Raw genomic sequence first — 17,163 nt, 5'->3', positions numbered from 1 at the left:
TTTTCTAATATTGAGGGTTTTCTTCTCAAACATATCTGATGGCTTCTATAGAAACATTTTTGTCCTTGCTTATGGATTCCTTCGAGAAAAAAATGTTTTTTTTTGTCTTGTTGTCGTGGTTGATGTTTTATCTCATGCAGGACTAATCTGATGAAGCTCCGCTCTGAGTATAAGGATGCCTTTTTGAAGAAGCACGGGGTGAAAATGGGGCTTATGTCTGGCTTTGTCAAGGTAAATATTGCATTTTGAGGTTTTGCATCTCGAATTTCCCCGGATGGTGTGTCCTCATATCCCTTTTCATTTTGTTCCAGGCATCTGTAAGTGGTCTTCTGGATCAGCCCATCATGCTCAGTTTAATGCTTTTGTCTCTTTCTCCGGGCCTTGTCGTCCCAGTTATCCGAAATGCAGATAAGATGAACTTCGCACAAATAGAGAAGGAAATCAACACTCTTGCAAAGAAAGCCAATCAAGCCACTATCTCCATCGATGAGATGGCAGGGGGCTCATTCACAATATCCAATGGTGGTGTTTACGGAAGCCTCTTGAGCACACCAATCATTAACCCTCCGCAGGTAGGTTACCTTCACTATCACTTTTTTTTTTTTTTTTTTCTGATTGCTTGTATATTTTGCATTCCCTGATCTGTTTGTGTGTTTTTCAGTCTGCCATTCTGGGAATGCACTAAATTGTGCAGCGTACAATGGTGGTTGGTAAGGAGATGCTGTTTTCTTCTTACGCCATTTAGAAAAGATATTCATTATTATTTCCTCAACATTACACCAGGAGGTCTGGAATAGAGATGTTTGCCGAGGTGATGGCGGCTGCGGAGGAGGACAGCCCAAATTTGGTCAAGCGACATCAGGCAAGGAGGTCTGGAGCAAATTTGCCGAGTAAAACACTAGTTTCCGACAAAAAGAACCCTCTCAGTAGGTCTGGAATGATAGTGGAGAGAGTTGGAAAAAAGAGAAGCAGAAAGCACAACTAGTTGAGACCGCCAAGCACAATAGTAAGTTCATACGATCTTCTTTGTTTACATATACAAGCACGAGATCAAAAACATCTCATTCTACACACCAAAAACCAAAATCCAAGGACACGAAAACAGAAAGCAAGCACTAATTTTCAGTCAGACCATACCTGTAGAATGGGTAGAATGTAGTTCATGGATTTGCAGTAGCAGAACACTTGACATCAATTAGAGGAGGATAATGCACATGATATGAACGCTTCATCCTCCACAGAGACATCCATGTTTTTACTCTTGAGTAAGAAGTCCACTGCCTCGTCATCAAAGTCTAGCAAGTACCCAACCTTGATAAGCTCCGTTAATTCGGACATCCAATCTGGTGTATCCCATAACAGTCCCTCTGAAATAACTTCAGAGAAACTAGTTGCAAACTCAATATTCGACTTACGACCAGATTGTTTGTCAATTTTCTGAAGAAACAGCTTGGCATTCTCCCTCTCCCATCGCACAATTCTACTTGCCTTTGCAGTAGCACACTTTCCTGAAGACATCGGAAGCACATACCTCACTGTAATAGGTTCTGGACTCTCATAAATTTCCACATCCCAAAACCCTTTAGCAATCTGATGCTTCTTTTCTATACTTATTTCACGCGAAGCATCAGAAAGGAAAGACAGTATAATACGAAATAATCCTTTCTGGTGCAGAAATACTGCTGGATTAACAATATTGTATTCAGTTCCATCGGAAATAGAAGATTCCACCTTCTGCACAGCTTCAGAAATAGTTCGAACTCCAATACTGCTATAGATTTCATATAGTTTACTTCGAGATAGAGAAGGGACGGTTGATTTGGGCTGCCAAACAAACACTGGATTTGCAATTTCCTTCTCGAACAAATCTTTTAATAGCAAGTCATCAGGGATAAATACATCATGCTTGTCATCTAACTTAATTGCATCTGTATCCAAGTAGACAGGAAGCCGAGAGAAGACACCACTAAGATATTTCTCTGTTGTTTTATTCCAGTGTTTTGCAATGAAAGACCAAAAAGAACAACATTCAAGACAAGTCAACAGTCTGTCCTCCATTTCCCAGTCCCTCCACAACTTGCAGTAATCATAAATAGAAGGCCCGTGTCTTACCCCAAGGGCCATGGAGAAGAAACTGAGCAGTTCTTTCTCGTAATATTCCTCCAAAACAATCACCCGTGATCCAAAGAGATTATCTCTGTCACGAAGAACACAGCCATTCGGACCCACCCATTCACCATCATCCTCTCCATTTGGGATCCAAATCCAGCTAGCACTCTTAGTTTCTGGCTCCCAATTAACCTTGCACAGGTAAGTGTATATTCTGGTTATAACACTAATCTGAGAATGATAGCCGAGATTGCTTGCAATCAGTGAAGAACCACCCTTAATATCTATAGTTACTCCAATTGCTTCCAGTTCATTTTTATAGGACATAATTTCAGTACCATAAAAAGTTTCATCTATGAAAGGTCCATCTTTCCGATGCAGATGAGAATCCCAACTGGAACTAAACAATATAGCGTCTCCAGGAGATTTGTAGCCCATGTGAGTTTTGATCCATTCTTTGCTCGCACGCTCTTTGAGCTCCTTGACCAGTGTTCCGTCCTTCTCTTGCAAATGTTGGATACTTTGTAATAGGGCAAACACATTCACAGGTGTCACATGGGCTGCAATTTGCGGAATTTTAAGACCAGCTGCTACAAATCTCGACCCTGCTTTAAACTCTACCATAACCCCCAACTCCTTCAGCATATCTTTGTGGTCATGAATGACTTTACTGTAGCATGTCTCACTATCATCTATGAAAGGCAGGCAGGCTATTGCACTGATAGGTTCCCATTCTGCATCAAACAAAATTGAATCCTTAGGAGACCTGTACCCTAAATGGGTTTTCAGCCATTTTTCATCTTGGAGACAAGTTGATAAATCGGATGGCAACTGATGTCCTTTGCCCTTCCATTGCTTGCAAAAGGAAAGCAAAGACAGCACATTTTCTTTAGTTAACGAACGTGAAGATAGATGCTGCCTAAAAGAGCGGGCCACTGCCTTAGATGCTTCAGCAAAATGTGTAACTACCCCAGTCTTCTTCAATTCATTCTTGTATGACCGAATGCCATCTCCGTAAAACTTCTCATCTATCAAAGGAATGTTATCAAACACCTGCAGAAGGCTTCCCCACTCATAGTCAAACAGAAAGGATTCACTAGGAAGCTTGTAGCCATGGTTGGTTTTAACCCATTTCTGGTCTGTCATTTTTCTCCCAATCTGATTAGACACTTTTGAATCACGAATGCATTCCAAAATCAAAAGAATGCTTTCAGGTGGCAGAGAGGTGAAAGATGCAGGTTGCAGAAAATTGGCAGCTACTATCTGCCGGTCAAATTCAACAACAACACCTAGTAATTGAAATTCCACCTTATAACTCCGTATTTCAGCGCCATAGTATGTATCCTCTATGAAGGGAAGGTTACTGATCCGTGAGGCAGCATTCCATTCTGAATCAAACAAAACAGACCCAACAGGTGATCTATACCCAACAGATGTTTTTAGCCAAGCCCCCTCTTTAACACTAGCAATGAACTCCTTAGGAGATAGACACTCCTCCTGCAAATATCTTATGAACTTCAGCATGTAAAGCACAGTGCTTTTGCTTATAGTGGAGGAAGCAGCAAGTGACATAAGAAGATGCTTCCCAATGAATCGACATGCTTCCCCAAACTCGGACATAACCCCAACAGCTTTTAGCTCCTCTGTGTAACCACTAATCTTGTTGGCATAAAATATTTCTTCAATGAGAGGAATATCAACCAGTTCACAACCAGCCTGCAATACGATTCCCCATGTTGAGTTATATAAGAATGATTCTGATGGTGGCCGGTAACCAACAGATGTTTTCAACCAACCTCCTTCTTTAATGCACTTCAGAAACTTCGATGGGATACCAAAACCTTTTGCTCTTAAATTGCGAATCCAATTGAGAAGCAAAAGTGCATTTTCCAAATTTAAAGGAGAATAAACAGAACTAAATGCTGCATTAGGAGGGCAAAAATCAGGTAAATCCGACACTTGAGTGTAATTTCTCAAGAACCACATTAGCTGGTTCTCTGATGTCCACATGTTCGCAAAATAACCACCACCTAAATAGTCCTCTCCTAATTCTACATAATTTTCTCTGATCCAAGGATTTGAACCCAATAGGCCAACCCACTTGCTCCGTTTTGCAGGCACAAGTAGAACTTGCCTTTCACTGATCATATCTCCACAGCTATTGATAATTGGCATGGAATTGCATAATTCACGAACGTCCTTGTCCGATATATAACCTCTTGAATGGGAATGATAAAGAAAGTGAGCAAAAGCAACCACAAACCGTCTATCATTCTTTATCTCTCTAAGAATCAGACAACAATAATTCCAAAAACTTAAACCATGGACCTTTCCAATCTCTTGAAGCCAATCTTTTACTATTTTCCTTTTGGGAAACTCATTCAGAACTTCTTGGGTTTTCGCTGGCATAAAGAACCTTTGTGCACAACATCTGAATTCTTTGTTCCAATCAATAAGCCATGAGATATGCTGAGTGTCAGATGATAAGCAGATCCTATCAACATTTTGAGTGGCCCTAGTAATATTCCATAAACACACACTGTTATCCACACTAACACATTTCAAAATAGGTAACGTACCAACATTTGTATTTTTAAAACAGCTTCCCCAGTTTTCAGCCAAAAAGCAAAGAAGCTCCAAATATACATCATCAAGCACTCCGATTACCAGATTAGAATTTCTGACACACTTGACGTACCATTCTCTATCAACATATCCAACACCTAGGAAATCTAAAATGTGATCATTGGCAGCATTATCAAATGTAGAGTTCAGAATATAAATGTCATGGGATGACAAATTATGCAAGCTGACACCTTGCATCCTTGCCTTGGTCAAGATCTCCCAGAAAGCTGGCATGAGCCGACCCACTTCATCAGGCCTATAGAAAAATCTTTGATCTGTGTAAGTCTCAGCTGGTAAGATATTTTTGGCAATCACTTTTGCTCTTATTTCCTCTCTCACTTTGTTCAGGTCTGGGTATGAGGATTCCTGCACAGGCAAGCTCTCAAATACATTCAGCAAACTAGATGAAGGTGCAGTTCCAACACTTGCCAAAAGCGAGCTAAATGCTTCAACAAATGCATTAGGCACACAGGTCAGGATTCCTTTATTCCACTTATCATCCAAGAGTATAGTTTCCCTGGATGAAGCCAAAACAAAATCAGCCTGAATAATGAATGGAAAATTTGTTACCATTTCTGTGGGCAGATATGCGTAGACCCCTGGTGACCTCATCCCTCTTTTCATACGATCACCATAAGGGAAAGCTAGAGTAATAACCCATTCTTCAATCTCATTCCTCCTTACAACTTGGTTTTCCAATTTTACAGGAAACTTCTGCCTCCACATATAGTAAACACATTCTTCCTTTTCCCCATCACTGTTCTCTTTGGCAGAGAGATGGAGAGTGGATGATACAGCATTAATGCTCTTTCTCTCCTCATAGTTAGTTTCGCTAGTCATAGAAATTGCTCGTTGTGTATTGCATCCAGGATCTTCGGTATGTTCCCTTACAGAAAGCTGCCTGATTTTTGAAAGAAACAGAAGGACTTCTGGATGGATATTGGATAGTTGTTGCTTCACCCTTGCCACTTTTTCAGATTTCAATGGAAGAATTACAGTTGTTGTTGGGAGGATCTTATCAGCACCATATATGTGCTTGATATCAGAAAGAGTCGGTTTCTCCTCCACCCATTCTGGGACTATGTATCCAGGTACATCGTAGTCTGAAAGTGGATCTTCATTGAACCCAATTTGATACCCATTGCTAAAAATGAATGGCCGACTGGTAATTAGAAATACACTCTTGAATCCTATACCTGTGGATCCACCAGGACATAAATTTGTTAGGAAAGTGATCACTGCACAACTACTTTTAACTTTTATTAGCGAAACAAAAAAGTAACTTGCTTTAAATATATAAATGAGAAGTTGAGACAATCATAGGAAAAGAGAAAGATGAAGGTGGATCAAATACTCCACCAGCCCACATGCATTTAAATATATAAATGAGAAGTTGAGACAATCATAGGAAAAGAGAAAGATGAAGGTGGATCAAATACTCCACCAGCCCACATGCATGAGGGTAAGACTGTCCTATAAAACCTTCTCCTCTAGAAGCAGCTATCCAGAACTCTACAAAAGAAGAATTACAACAGGCAGATCGTACGCTACAACTCTAATACAGTTCCTTGTGCAATTAAATGCAGTATGAGATCAGAGTTTCAACTCTAATACAGTTCCTTGTGCAATTAAATGCAGTATGAGATCAGAGTTTCCCCATCAAACATCAGATGAGGGTTAGCAATAAATCAATTCTCTAGCTACCAGATAAGCAATAGCATGTATCAGTATTGTCAACACAAGATGAAAGATGATAACAGATATACCTTTCTCTCCAATATATCCTTGCTGCCTCTTGCCCTTCTTGGTAGACTTCCCAACGCTACAAATTGAGTCAATATTTTTCTCAAAGAAACCCTTTTCATTATTGAAAATAAGTAAAGTAGCAGAAACTCCAGTGGCAGTGATATCCTGAGATGTTATCACAAACTCCAAAGAGGGTTGCACCCCAGGAGGATATTCATTATCTTCAGCATTCTGTCCATACAAAATTTAAACAGTTCAGTCTTATGTCACAGCACCAAGTGTACTCCCAGATAATTTTAATATGTTTGTGCAACTGCCTCTGTTAAATATATATGGGTCATCATAATTATTCAGGCTTCTGCTCACTAAGCTGTAAGGTAATTCTGAAAAGAGGAGTAGCTCATCATTGCCTTTAAACATTAAACCAAATTAAGCCACCAAGCAAGTTCCACCATTTCACGTGTCATCCTAGAGCTTTATCAAAGGAAAGATTTGCTTTCTACGGGATATGAACAGGAACTATTGCCTCTTGCACAATGATTCTCGAATCATCCCACCCAATGAACTCATTTTTATGATGGATTTGCTGTTCAAGCGATTCAGGCAGTATGTGAATTGAAATAAGAGTTTATAAAAATAATTGCAATGAAAAGCATTTGACTTCTGTTTTCGCATGAAATTGACTTTTTGACCTTTCAGGTTACAATTTACAGTTGAAACAGTTGATCTCAAGTTCAGTGTGGAAGTTAAATCCAAGTCAGTGGATTACATTAGACCTAGCCAAGAATGTGGTCTATGACTACTTGGATGAGCTGAATTGCTCTGCTGCTCTTGAACTCCTACAATGACAGCTATCTGAACTGTGGGTCAATCAAAGAGACCAACAACCCAATCGTTGCGCTTGTTTAAGTCAACAACACTTATCTCCCTTCCCAAGGAGGGGAAACACAAGTACGTCAACGACCCCGTTTCCTATAAAATGAATGGCAGTCGAATGGGGACACGAGAAGGCATCAAGCTCAACTTGGGTAACTAATTTTTCCACTACCTCCACTTGTCTCCACCCGTAAAGACTACCATAAATGGTTGCAACAGTTTGAGAACTAAGCTCGTCACTCAGTACGGAGACCAAGTGTTCGACCTTCATAAGCAACTCCTTAACGTCTTCTCCTCTAGCATGGATCTGTTTTAGATCAACATTTATTTACTACAGGTGAAAATGAGTTGAGAAAACAACAAAGTCAGCTACTTGTTGCAAAAACATTGGATGGTTTAGGTGTTGAATTTGATGCTATTAAAGTCTAGATGTTATCTTCAAATAAAATTCCTACTTTCTCTACCACTTTTAATTGTATTATGAGGGTTGAGAAGACTATTGTACCTGGAACAAGTAAAGGAAGTAAAATAATGCAAGCCACTGCACTTAATGCTTCCAACACTACATCAGCTCCTATAGATTCCTCTAGATATAGAGGTAGAAGCTAAGATAGAGAGGGCTCAGGCAAAGGTAGAGGACGTGGTGATGGTAAGTCAGACAAGAAGTGTGTTCATTGTGGTAGAAATAATTATTATTCTGACAGATGTTGGGTTAAGTTTGGGAAGCCTGCATGGGCTAATTCAAAAATTCCTGAAAGTGGAAGTAGGATTTTAGATTCTTCTATGTCGATTACATCGTGTGCTCCAGATGAGTAGCAAATTGCTCAGCGCATGGCCCAAATCTTTGTTGCCTTGACTTCAACATTCGTAGCTCATGCTTCTTTCCCAATCCCTAGTTCTACCAATGTTAACTCAAGTATGGTTGCTTATCATGTTCACTTGGGTTCTTGACTTTGCCGCCTCTAGACACATATCAGGTGTATTGTCATTGTTTTTCGATTTAAAAGAGTCCTTATCTGTAAAACATGTTAATCCTGTCGTTTGTGAGAGATGGGTTACACTACCTGGAAAACCTTCGGCAGAATAATGTTCAGGCGTTATGTACCGCAAATTCTTTTTTACAGTGGCACTTGTAGCTAGGTCATGATGCAGTAGAAATGACTCGAAGGCTTTCTAGACTTTCTTTCGAATTCTTCTTTTCAATGCGAGTCGTGTCAAATGGGCAAACATCACAAAAGTTCATTTCTAGAGAAGATTGTACATTCAAATGCCTGGGTCCTTGTCCTGTTACTAATCAGTTTGGTCATAAGTAGGGGTGGCATCGAATCTAGCCAAGCTCAAACCTGCCTATGTTTGAGTCGAGCCTAGCCTCGAGCCTAAAATTGTTATCGAACTCGAGCTCAATAATTTTAAGTGAGTTCGAGCTGAGCTCGAGAGCTCGAGTTCCAACATTCATTTAAAACTTTTCAAAAATTACATGTCTCATATTCAAGCTACATTAAAACTTTTCAAAAAATACATGTCAAATAAGTTGTTTATAAAATTTATACATATATTTTACATAAAATTGGGCATGACCTATACTTAAAATTGGGCATAAGGGTGACATCGAATCCAACTGAGTTTGAACCTTCCTATGTTCGAGCCGAGCTTGATTTAAAGATTTCGAACTCGAGCTCGAGCCGACCTAACCTCGAGCCTGAAATTGTAAACGAGTTTGAGCCTAATAATTTTAACTGAGTTCGAGTTCGAGCTCTAGCCGAGTTCGAGGTTAACCTACATTTAATACTCTACATAAAATATATGTCAAATAAATTATCTATAAAATTATGCATACATTTTTAAAAAAAGAATGATAGGGGAGGTTCGGGATTGAATCTCGATAATGGATTAGAACCCACCAATAGTAATCTTTTTTACCCCAAAGGTTGTCTAACTTATTTTGTAATTTTTGAATCTGGCTTCCTTAGTGCTCCTGATTGAAAATTTATATTCTAGGAAAAGCTAGAAATGTTTTCCTAGGATACATATTTCCAAAAAGAACCTTTAAATAAAATCCTATTACTATTAGAGACTTACTAGAAAATTACAAGAAATATTTAAAATTTTCTTTGGAAAGTTAAATGGACCTCTTATTGCCTCATCTAGGGAAATAAATAAAAATTAATAATTAATCTAGTATATTACTATACTTATCGATAAATTTTTAATTAGATAAAATGTCAAACACAAAATTGCTATGAAAATTGCCTCATGCTAAAAGTATTATAGCATTAACTGTCAAATACTTATTCAAAATTTTTCTATACGGTTTTCTAGCCCATCTTGGCAAAAAAAAATTCTATACGGTTTTAATAAGAATTTCTAATTAGAAAAATATTTCCAAAAAACATGAGGCACTAATAGTCCCTATATTTCTACTAAAATGTCTTTTCAACATTTATTTAAAAAACCACTAATAGTCTCTAGAAACATATTTATACTAAAATGTCTTTTTAATTTCTTCAAGAGCCATGAGGAAGGAACAAAAAGTTGTTTTTTTTTTTTACTTGTTTATGATCTAACCTAGTGTTGGATGCCTTCATATAGGGGTGGCCTCGACTCAAGCTGAGCTCAAACTTGCATATGTTTAAGCTGAGTTTGATTTAAATATTTCGAACTTGAGCTCGAGCCAAGCCTAGCCTCGAGTTTAAAATTGTAATCAAGCTCGAGCATAATAATTTTAACCAAGTTCGAGCTCGAACCTAATAATTTTAATCAAGTTTAAGTTCGAGTTCGAGCTCCAACCTATATTTAAAACTTTGCAAAAAACAATAACTACCAAGTAGAAAACGAAAATGGAAAAAATAAATAAATTAACAAAACAAAAAACATAAAAAAATCCATGAACGAGAAACATTTGAGGAAAGTTTTAAAAATATTGATGAAACCAATGAGAAGCTATTTTTAATTTTGCAATAAAAAGACATGAATCGAACATTAAGAAATAATGTATGAGAACTTGTTATTGAAAAAGATTATCAAGAATTATGATAATTAATTAATCAGGTATCGTAAAATCTACTCAATCAAGCAATTCCACCAATGAAAAGATTGAAATAATAATGTGTACAAATAAAACGATTAACTTAAGAGTGTGAGATTTCAAAAAAAATTCCTTTGTACCACATGCACTAAACCTTTTGAGGCAGTACATGTTGAAACTTTCCTATTATAGACTAGCTATGCCATGTATTCATCTGCCAAATAAATGTTACTTATTTTGTTTAATATTTATATACCTATTAACATTATGAACTTGTAATTCATTAAAATTGCTCGACTTTCACCCCACAAATTGACATAAAAAATAAAAAGGATACCTAATACTTAAACTATCCAAAATAATAGTTAAACTTATTTGCTAGGAGCAGAGTTTGATCGAGTGTCCTCACACTTTGATACAACGTGTGTATATAAAGTCCATGGTCCTCGAGTGAACTATCGGGAGGTCATCACTCAATACGGAGACCAAGTGTTCGACCTTTGCAAGCAACTCCTCACCGTCTTCTCCTCTAGCCTGGGTCTGTTGAAGATCAACATCTATTTACTACATATGGAAATGAGTTGAGAAAACAACATAGTCAGCTACTTGTTGCAAAAACTTTGGATGGTTTAGGTGTTGAATTTGATGCTATTAAAGCCAAGATGTTATTTTGATACGAAATTCCTACTTTCTCTACCACTTTTAATTGTATTGTGAGGGTTGAGAAGACTATTGTTCCTGTAGCGGGTAAAGGAAGTAAAATAATGGAAGCCACTGCACTTAGTGCTTCCAACACTACATCAACCCCTACAGATTCCTCTAGATATAGAGGTAGAGGCTGAGATAGAGAGGGCTCAGGCAGAGGTAGAGAACATGGTGATGGTAAGTCAGACAAGAAGTGTGTTCATTGTGGCATAAATAATTATTATTTTGACAGATGTTGGGTTTTGTTTGGGAAGCCTGCATGGGCTAATTCAACAATTCCTAATAGTGGAAGTAGGAGTTTAGATTCTACTATGTCGATTACATCGTGTGCTCCAGATGAGCTGCTACTATTGATACAACAACAACAAAAAATTGCTCAGCGCATGGCCCAAATATTTGTTGCCTCAACTTCAACATTTGTAGCTCATGCTTCTTTCCAAATCCCTAGTTCTACGAGTGTTAACTCAAGTATGGCCATTTATCATGCTCACTTGTCACTGTCCTGGGTTCTTGACTTTGCCGCCTCTAGACACATGTCAGGTATATTGTCATTGTTTTCTGATTTAAAAGAGTCCTTGTGTGTCAAACATGTTAATCTTGTCATTCGTGAGAGATGGGCTAGACTACCTAGAGAACCTTCGGCAGAATAATGTTAAGGTGTTACGTACCACATATTCTCCTCTACAGTGGCGCTTGCGGCTAGGTCATGATGCAGTAAAAATAACTCGAAGTCTTTCTAGACTTTCCTACGAATTCTTCTTTTCAATGCGAGTCGTGTCAACTGGGCAAACATCACAGAAGTTCATTTCTAGAGGAGATTGTACACTCTAACGTTAGGGGTCCTTGTCTTGTGTCTAGTTAGTTTGGTCATAAGTATTTTATTTCCTTTATCGATAATTTTAGTAGATGTACTTGGATTTACCTTCTTAAGGAAAAATCTGAGACCTTTGATGGAATCAAAGTTTTCTTCAATGAAATAAAAAATTAGTGAACAGGTATCAAAGAAGAGCAAAGGAAGCAGAGGGTATAGGTCCACCCCCACCCCTATAGTCAGCTTTACAAAATTATTTATGTTAATTTTTTTATTATGACATCATGCTAGCATCATAATGGGTTCAACAACCAGTTTTTAGTGATTGAACCAAGAACCCAACCACCTTTGAGGTATCTATTGATACATTCTAATAGCACTGAGAAAGAAATATATTAAATACAAACTTCTGCATCAAACAAAGTTTTACTAACAAGAATCAAGAAGTAAATCAATGATTAAGAAAGTATGCAGCTACATAACAAAGACATACCAGGTTTTGCTGAACAATAGATACGTATTGGTCTACATATATGTGTTTTAATTAAATTGGTTCACAACAGAGACCCAGCCCAAAATAAATTGAACCGTATGTATTTATTATTGTTCAGCTGGTTTCAAGTCAAAGAGCTTCTCTCATTTAGGAAGGCTTAGTGAATTTTGCCAGCCAAATGTTCAAATCAGGTAAGAGTGGTGAAAATAATACCTGAATGAGCTCCATAAGGAAATGAACATCTTTGGCGTAAAGCTCCGCGGAAAGGTTTCTGACCGAGTGGTGAAGGTCTTCAGAGAGAGGATTCGGTTTATCAGCTCCGATCGAGAACTTCTCTCTCCTGATCTTCTCAATGTGCTCCCGAGGAGTCATTTTGGACGACAAACGATCTACAAGGAAGACAGGAAAGGGCAGAGATAAAGAACTGAACAAGTTCAAGAACTGAACAAGTCTTCTTGTGCCTCTCTTTATGTAGGACTACGTGTGAAAGTCTGGCACAAGCTTTCTGCTCTGCTGTATACAGAGAACTTCGAATCCGACTGTCCGAGTGGTCGATTCATCTCCTTTCACGAGGAGAATTACATGGGAGCCATGGCACGAGTTTAGAATAGCCTTTATGAAAGGAAACAGGAAAAGACAAGAGCAGAATCCGAACCACGACCGGCGAAAGACGATGCGACGTGGGTCGTCGTTGAGGTGAAGAATTGATTCTTCTTTTTCTCGTACAATCCATGGCAGGAAACTTCGGAGCGAAGAGAGGGTAGAGAGAGAGAGAGAGAGAGAGAGGCTGGAACGTCTTGGCTTCCTCGACTAAAAGATTTCCTTAGACATACTACAAGGACAATAATGAAATTGAAAAACAAAAAGGCTACTACGGTGGAATAAAGTAGCTCCCAAAAAGTTAGCAACTAGACGCACGAACCTTATTCCAGGTCAACTAAGCTTTCGCACACAATTTTAAGAATATTTGTCTCGTCCATGGTTCAAAAGGAAGTTAAATTTAGGAGCTGCTATTTTAAAATCTATATTTGTACTTTGAATTATAGTATTCACTCTCGTATTCAATTTTGCTTAACTATTAGAATTTGGGGATAGAGTTTCAAGAACTCAAGTATTTACATGATTTTACTTAAAAATCTGTTGATTATATTTGATCGAATACATTGAATTAGTGTCATGGTAATTTGAGATCATTTATTAAAGTTTAAATTACTGCTTGTGGACTATACTTTAAAATCATTTATTCCATTAAGCTACATTAAGAGTTTTCCCCCAACTTGGAAAACCAATCTCACATTTACTTTGAGCTTATATTATAAAATCAAATCATTGGCCAACTATTTGAGTTGTTGTTACATAGTTAGACACATCGAATTGGGTGCGCTTATTATTTGTACTTTATTTGTGAAATTTGTCTATACTAGAGGCAACTATCAAATACTAAGTTGTAAGCAAGTGGCCATTGAATTGTTTAGTCAAGCCTTAGCTAGGCAAGACTATTAAATATTATTTATTATTGCGAGTCATAAGTCCTTTTGAAGGCATATGGTGTTGAAAATTTCTTTGGGGAAAGAGTCAGAAGGCGAGACTTCGGGAAATGGGGGAGTGGGAGGTCGATTGATTTTCTGCTCTTGTTCTCTCAGCGTGAATCAAGGAACAGAGATCGCCCTTCGTCACTTGTTAAGCGGCGATTTAGGGAAAATTTGGGGGATTTCTTCTTCTTGTTCCTCATTTTTCCTCTTTGATTCTTGAACATGAAAGAGATTAAAGCTGGTTTGTTTTATGATTACAACCTGAGAAGAAGATTGTGGAGATAATGCTACCAGTTACATGATTTTTCATGTTTTTCTCATCATGATAATTTTAACATTTTTAACTACATTAAGTAACTAGTAGCAGAACAGTATTTTTTTATCTGACAATAATACGTTTTATTTTATTTTTTTGTCACAGGTGGAGATTTTGCTCATGCGGGGACTTAGTATATTATTTTCTAGCATGAAGAGAAAGAGACATAGTTTATAAATTTATACTGGATTTATAGTCTTTATTTAGGTGATTGTAAATTGATATTGATATTTTGTTTAATTTTTTGTATTTGATTATTGTATAGAATTTATTCATAATATTATGCAGTGTTTATGGAGTGTATAGATAATTTTATGCAGGTATTATGTACATAGCTTATGCCCAATTTTAAGTAGAGGGCATGCCCAATTTTATGCAGGTATTATGTACATAGGTTATGCCCAATTTTTAAGTAGAGGTCATGCCCAATTTTATGTAAAATGTATGCATAATTTTATATACAATTTATTTGACATGTATTTTTTGAAAAGTTTTAAATGTATGTTGGAGCTCGAACTCAAGACATTATTTTTTGAAAAGTTTTAAATGTATGTTGAAGCTCGAACTCGGTTCAAACTCGATTAAAATTATTGGGCTCGACCTTGATAACAATTTTAGGCCCGATGCTAGGCTCGGCTCAGGCTAGAGTTCAAAATATTTAAATCAAGTTCGGCTTGAACATAGGCATGTTTGGGTTCGGCTCGGCTTGATGCCACCCCTAGTCACATGTAGGGGTGGAATCAAATTGAGCCAGTTCGTGAGCAACTCGAGTTCGGCTCGGTTCGAAAGCTCGCGAGCAAGCTCGTTAACTTATCGAGTGGCCCAGAATTTGGGGAGGGAGTCAGGAGGTGGGGCTTCTGGAAATCGGGGAGTGGGAGGTCGATTGATCTTTCGCTCTCATTCTCTCGGCGTTAATCAGGGAATAGAGATCGCCCTTCTTCACTCGTTAGGCGGCGATTCAACGAAAATAGGGGGATTTCTTTTTCTTATTCCTCATTTTCCCTCTTCCATTCTTGAGCAGTAAAGAGATTGAAGCTGCGTACAGGAGATAAGTTGTTTTGTTATATGATTATAGTTTGAGAAGAAGATTTTGGAGATAATGCTACTAGTTACATGATTTTTCATGTTTTTCTCACCATGGTAATTTTAATATTTTTAACTACATTAAGTAACTAGTAGTGGAAGAGTATTGTTTTATTTGACAATAATAAGTTTTATTTTTTTGATTTTGTCATAGGTGGAGATTTTGCTCATGCGGGGACTTAGTATATTGTTTTCTAGCATGAACTGAAAGAGGTATAGTTTATAAATTTATACTGGATTTATAGTTTTTATTTGGGCGATTGTAAATTGATATTGATATTTTATTTAATTTTTTTGTGTTTGATTATTGTATAGAGTTTATTCATAACATTATGCAATGTTTATGGAGTGTATAGATAATTTTATGCAGGTATTATGTACATAGGTTATGCCCAATTTAAAGTTGAGGTTATTCCCAATTTTAAATAAAGGTCATGCCCAATTTTATGCATGTATAATGTACATAGGTTATGCCCAATTTTAATTAGAGGTCATGCCCAATTTTTTGAAAAATGTATGTATAATTTTATATACAATTTATTTGACATGTATTTTTTGAAAAGTTTTAAATGTATGTTGGACCTCGAACTCGAGACATTATTTTTTGAAAAGTTTTAAATGTATGTTGAAGCTTGAACTTGGTTCGAGCTCGATAACAATTTTAGGCACGAGGTTGGGCTCGGTTCGAGTTCGAAATATTTGAATCAAACTCGGCTCGAACATAGGTAGGTTTGGGCTCGACTTGGCTCGATGCCACCCCTAGTCACATTTAGGGGTGGAATCTTACTGAGCCGGTTCGTGAGCGGCTCGAGCTCAGCTCAGTTCCAGCTTAGTTCGATTTGATTTATGTGAATCTCAAACCGAGTTCGAGATCCTGATAAGGCTCGTTTAAGTTAACGAGCCGAGCTCGACCGAACCATGGTTCGGTTTGAAAGCTCGCGAGCCGACTCATTAACTTAACGAGTGGCTCAGGATTTGGGAAGGGAGTTGGAAAGCAGGACTTGGGGAAATCGGGGAGCAGGAGGTCGATTGATCTTCTACTCTCATTCTTTCGACGTGAATCAAGGAACAAAGATCGCCCTTTGTCACTTTTTAGGCGGCGATTCAGCAAAAATGGGGAGATTTCTTCTTCTTATTCCTCATTTTCCCTCTTCGATTCTTGAGCAGTAAATAGATTAAAGTTGCGTACAAGAGATAAGTCATTTTGTTTTATGATTACAACCTGAAAAGAAGATTGTGGAGATAATGCTACCAGTTACATGATTTTTCATATTTTTCTCATCATGGTAATTTTTATTTGACAACAATAAGTTTTATTTTTTTTGTCATGGGTGGAGATTTCCCTTATGCAGGGACTTAGTATATTATTTTCTAGCATGAAGTGAAAGAGCTATAGTTTATAAATTTATACTGGATTTATAGTTTTTATTGGGGTGATTTTAAATTTATATTGATATTTTATTTAATTTTTTGTGTTTGATTATTGTATAGAGTTTATTCATAATATTATGCAGTATTTATGAAGTGTATAGACAATTTTATGCAAGTATTATGTACATAGGTTATGCCCAATTTTAAGCAGGGGTTATGCCCAATTTTAAGTAGAGGTCATGCCCAATTTTATGTAAAATATATGTTCAATTTTATGCATAATTTTTTATACAATTTATTGACATCTATTTTTTGAAAAATTTTAAATGTATGTTGGAGCTCGAACTTAGACATTATTTTTTGAAAAGTTTTAAATGTATGTTGAAGCTTGAACTCGGTTTAAATTATTGGGTTTGAGCTCGAAAACAATTTTAGGCACATGTAGGGGTTCGAAATATTTAAATCAAACTC

General features: G+C 37.3%; 1 protein-coding gene and 1 long non-coding RNA gene across 2 annotated transcripts; one reads left to right on the top strand and one right to left on the bottom strand.

Moving 5' to 3' along the window:
• The first annotated feature begins 357 nt into the window (after positions 1-357).
• On the top strand, positions 358-1,617 carry LOC137963589 (uncharacterized). Its single transcript, XR_011115219.1, has 3 exons — positions 358-572; positions 662-710; positions 784-1,617. It is a non-coding gene; the product is annotated as an uncharacterized lncRNA (long non-coding RNA).
• Positions 1,618-1,702: 85 nt separating this feature from the next.
• LOC137962167 (uncharacterized) lies at positions 1,703-12,762 on the bottom strand. Its single transcript, XM_068808897.1, has 5 exons — positions 12,604-12,762; positions 7,529-7,663; positions 6,501-6,711; positions 1,838-5,930; positions 1,703-1,742 (listed from the first exon to the last, which is right to left on the bottom strand). Exons 1-5 carry the CDS (start codon positions 12,760-12,762, stop codon positions 1,703-1,705), a joined length of 4,638 nt encoding a protein of 1,545 aa, XP_068664998.1.
• Between the last annotated feature and the right edge of the window lie 4,401 nt (positions 12,763-17,163).

Source organism: Aristolochia californica, unplaced genomic scaffold (assembly GCF_029961685.1).
Source record: "Aristolochia californica isolate CCGP_79_NKW_82.1479 unplaced genomic scaffold, dmAriCali1.0.hap1 SCAF_4, whole genome shotgun sequence".
Lineage (NCBI taxonomy): Eukaryota > Viridiplantae > Streptophyta > Magnoliopsida > Piperales > Aristolochiaceae > Aristolochia > Aristolochia californica.
Note: the sequence above shows the minus strand (reverse complement) of the source record. Positions and strands in the feature narration are given on the sequence as shown.

Excerpts from the sequence above, each read along its gene's own strand:
- LOC137962167 (XM_068808897.1), bottom strand. The coding sequence starts at position 12,762 with ATGACTCCTCGGGAGCACATTGAGAAGATCAGGAGAGAGAAGTTCTCG. Across the intron at positions 7,664-12,603 it reads TCCTTATGGAGCTCATTCAG|ATCCATGCTAGAGGAGAAGA; the intron begins GTATTATTTTCA and ends GATCTAAAACAG. Across the intron at positions 5,931-6,500 it reads AGGATATATTGGAGAGAAAG|GTATAGGATTCAAGAGTGTA; the intron begins GTATATCTGTTA and ends GTGGATCCACAG.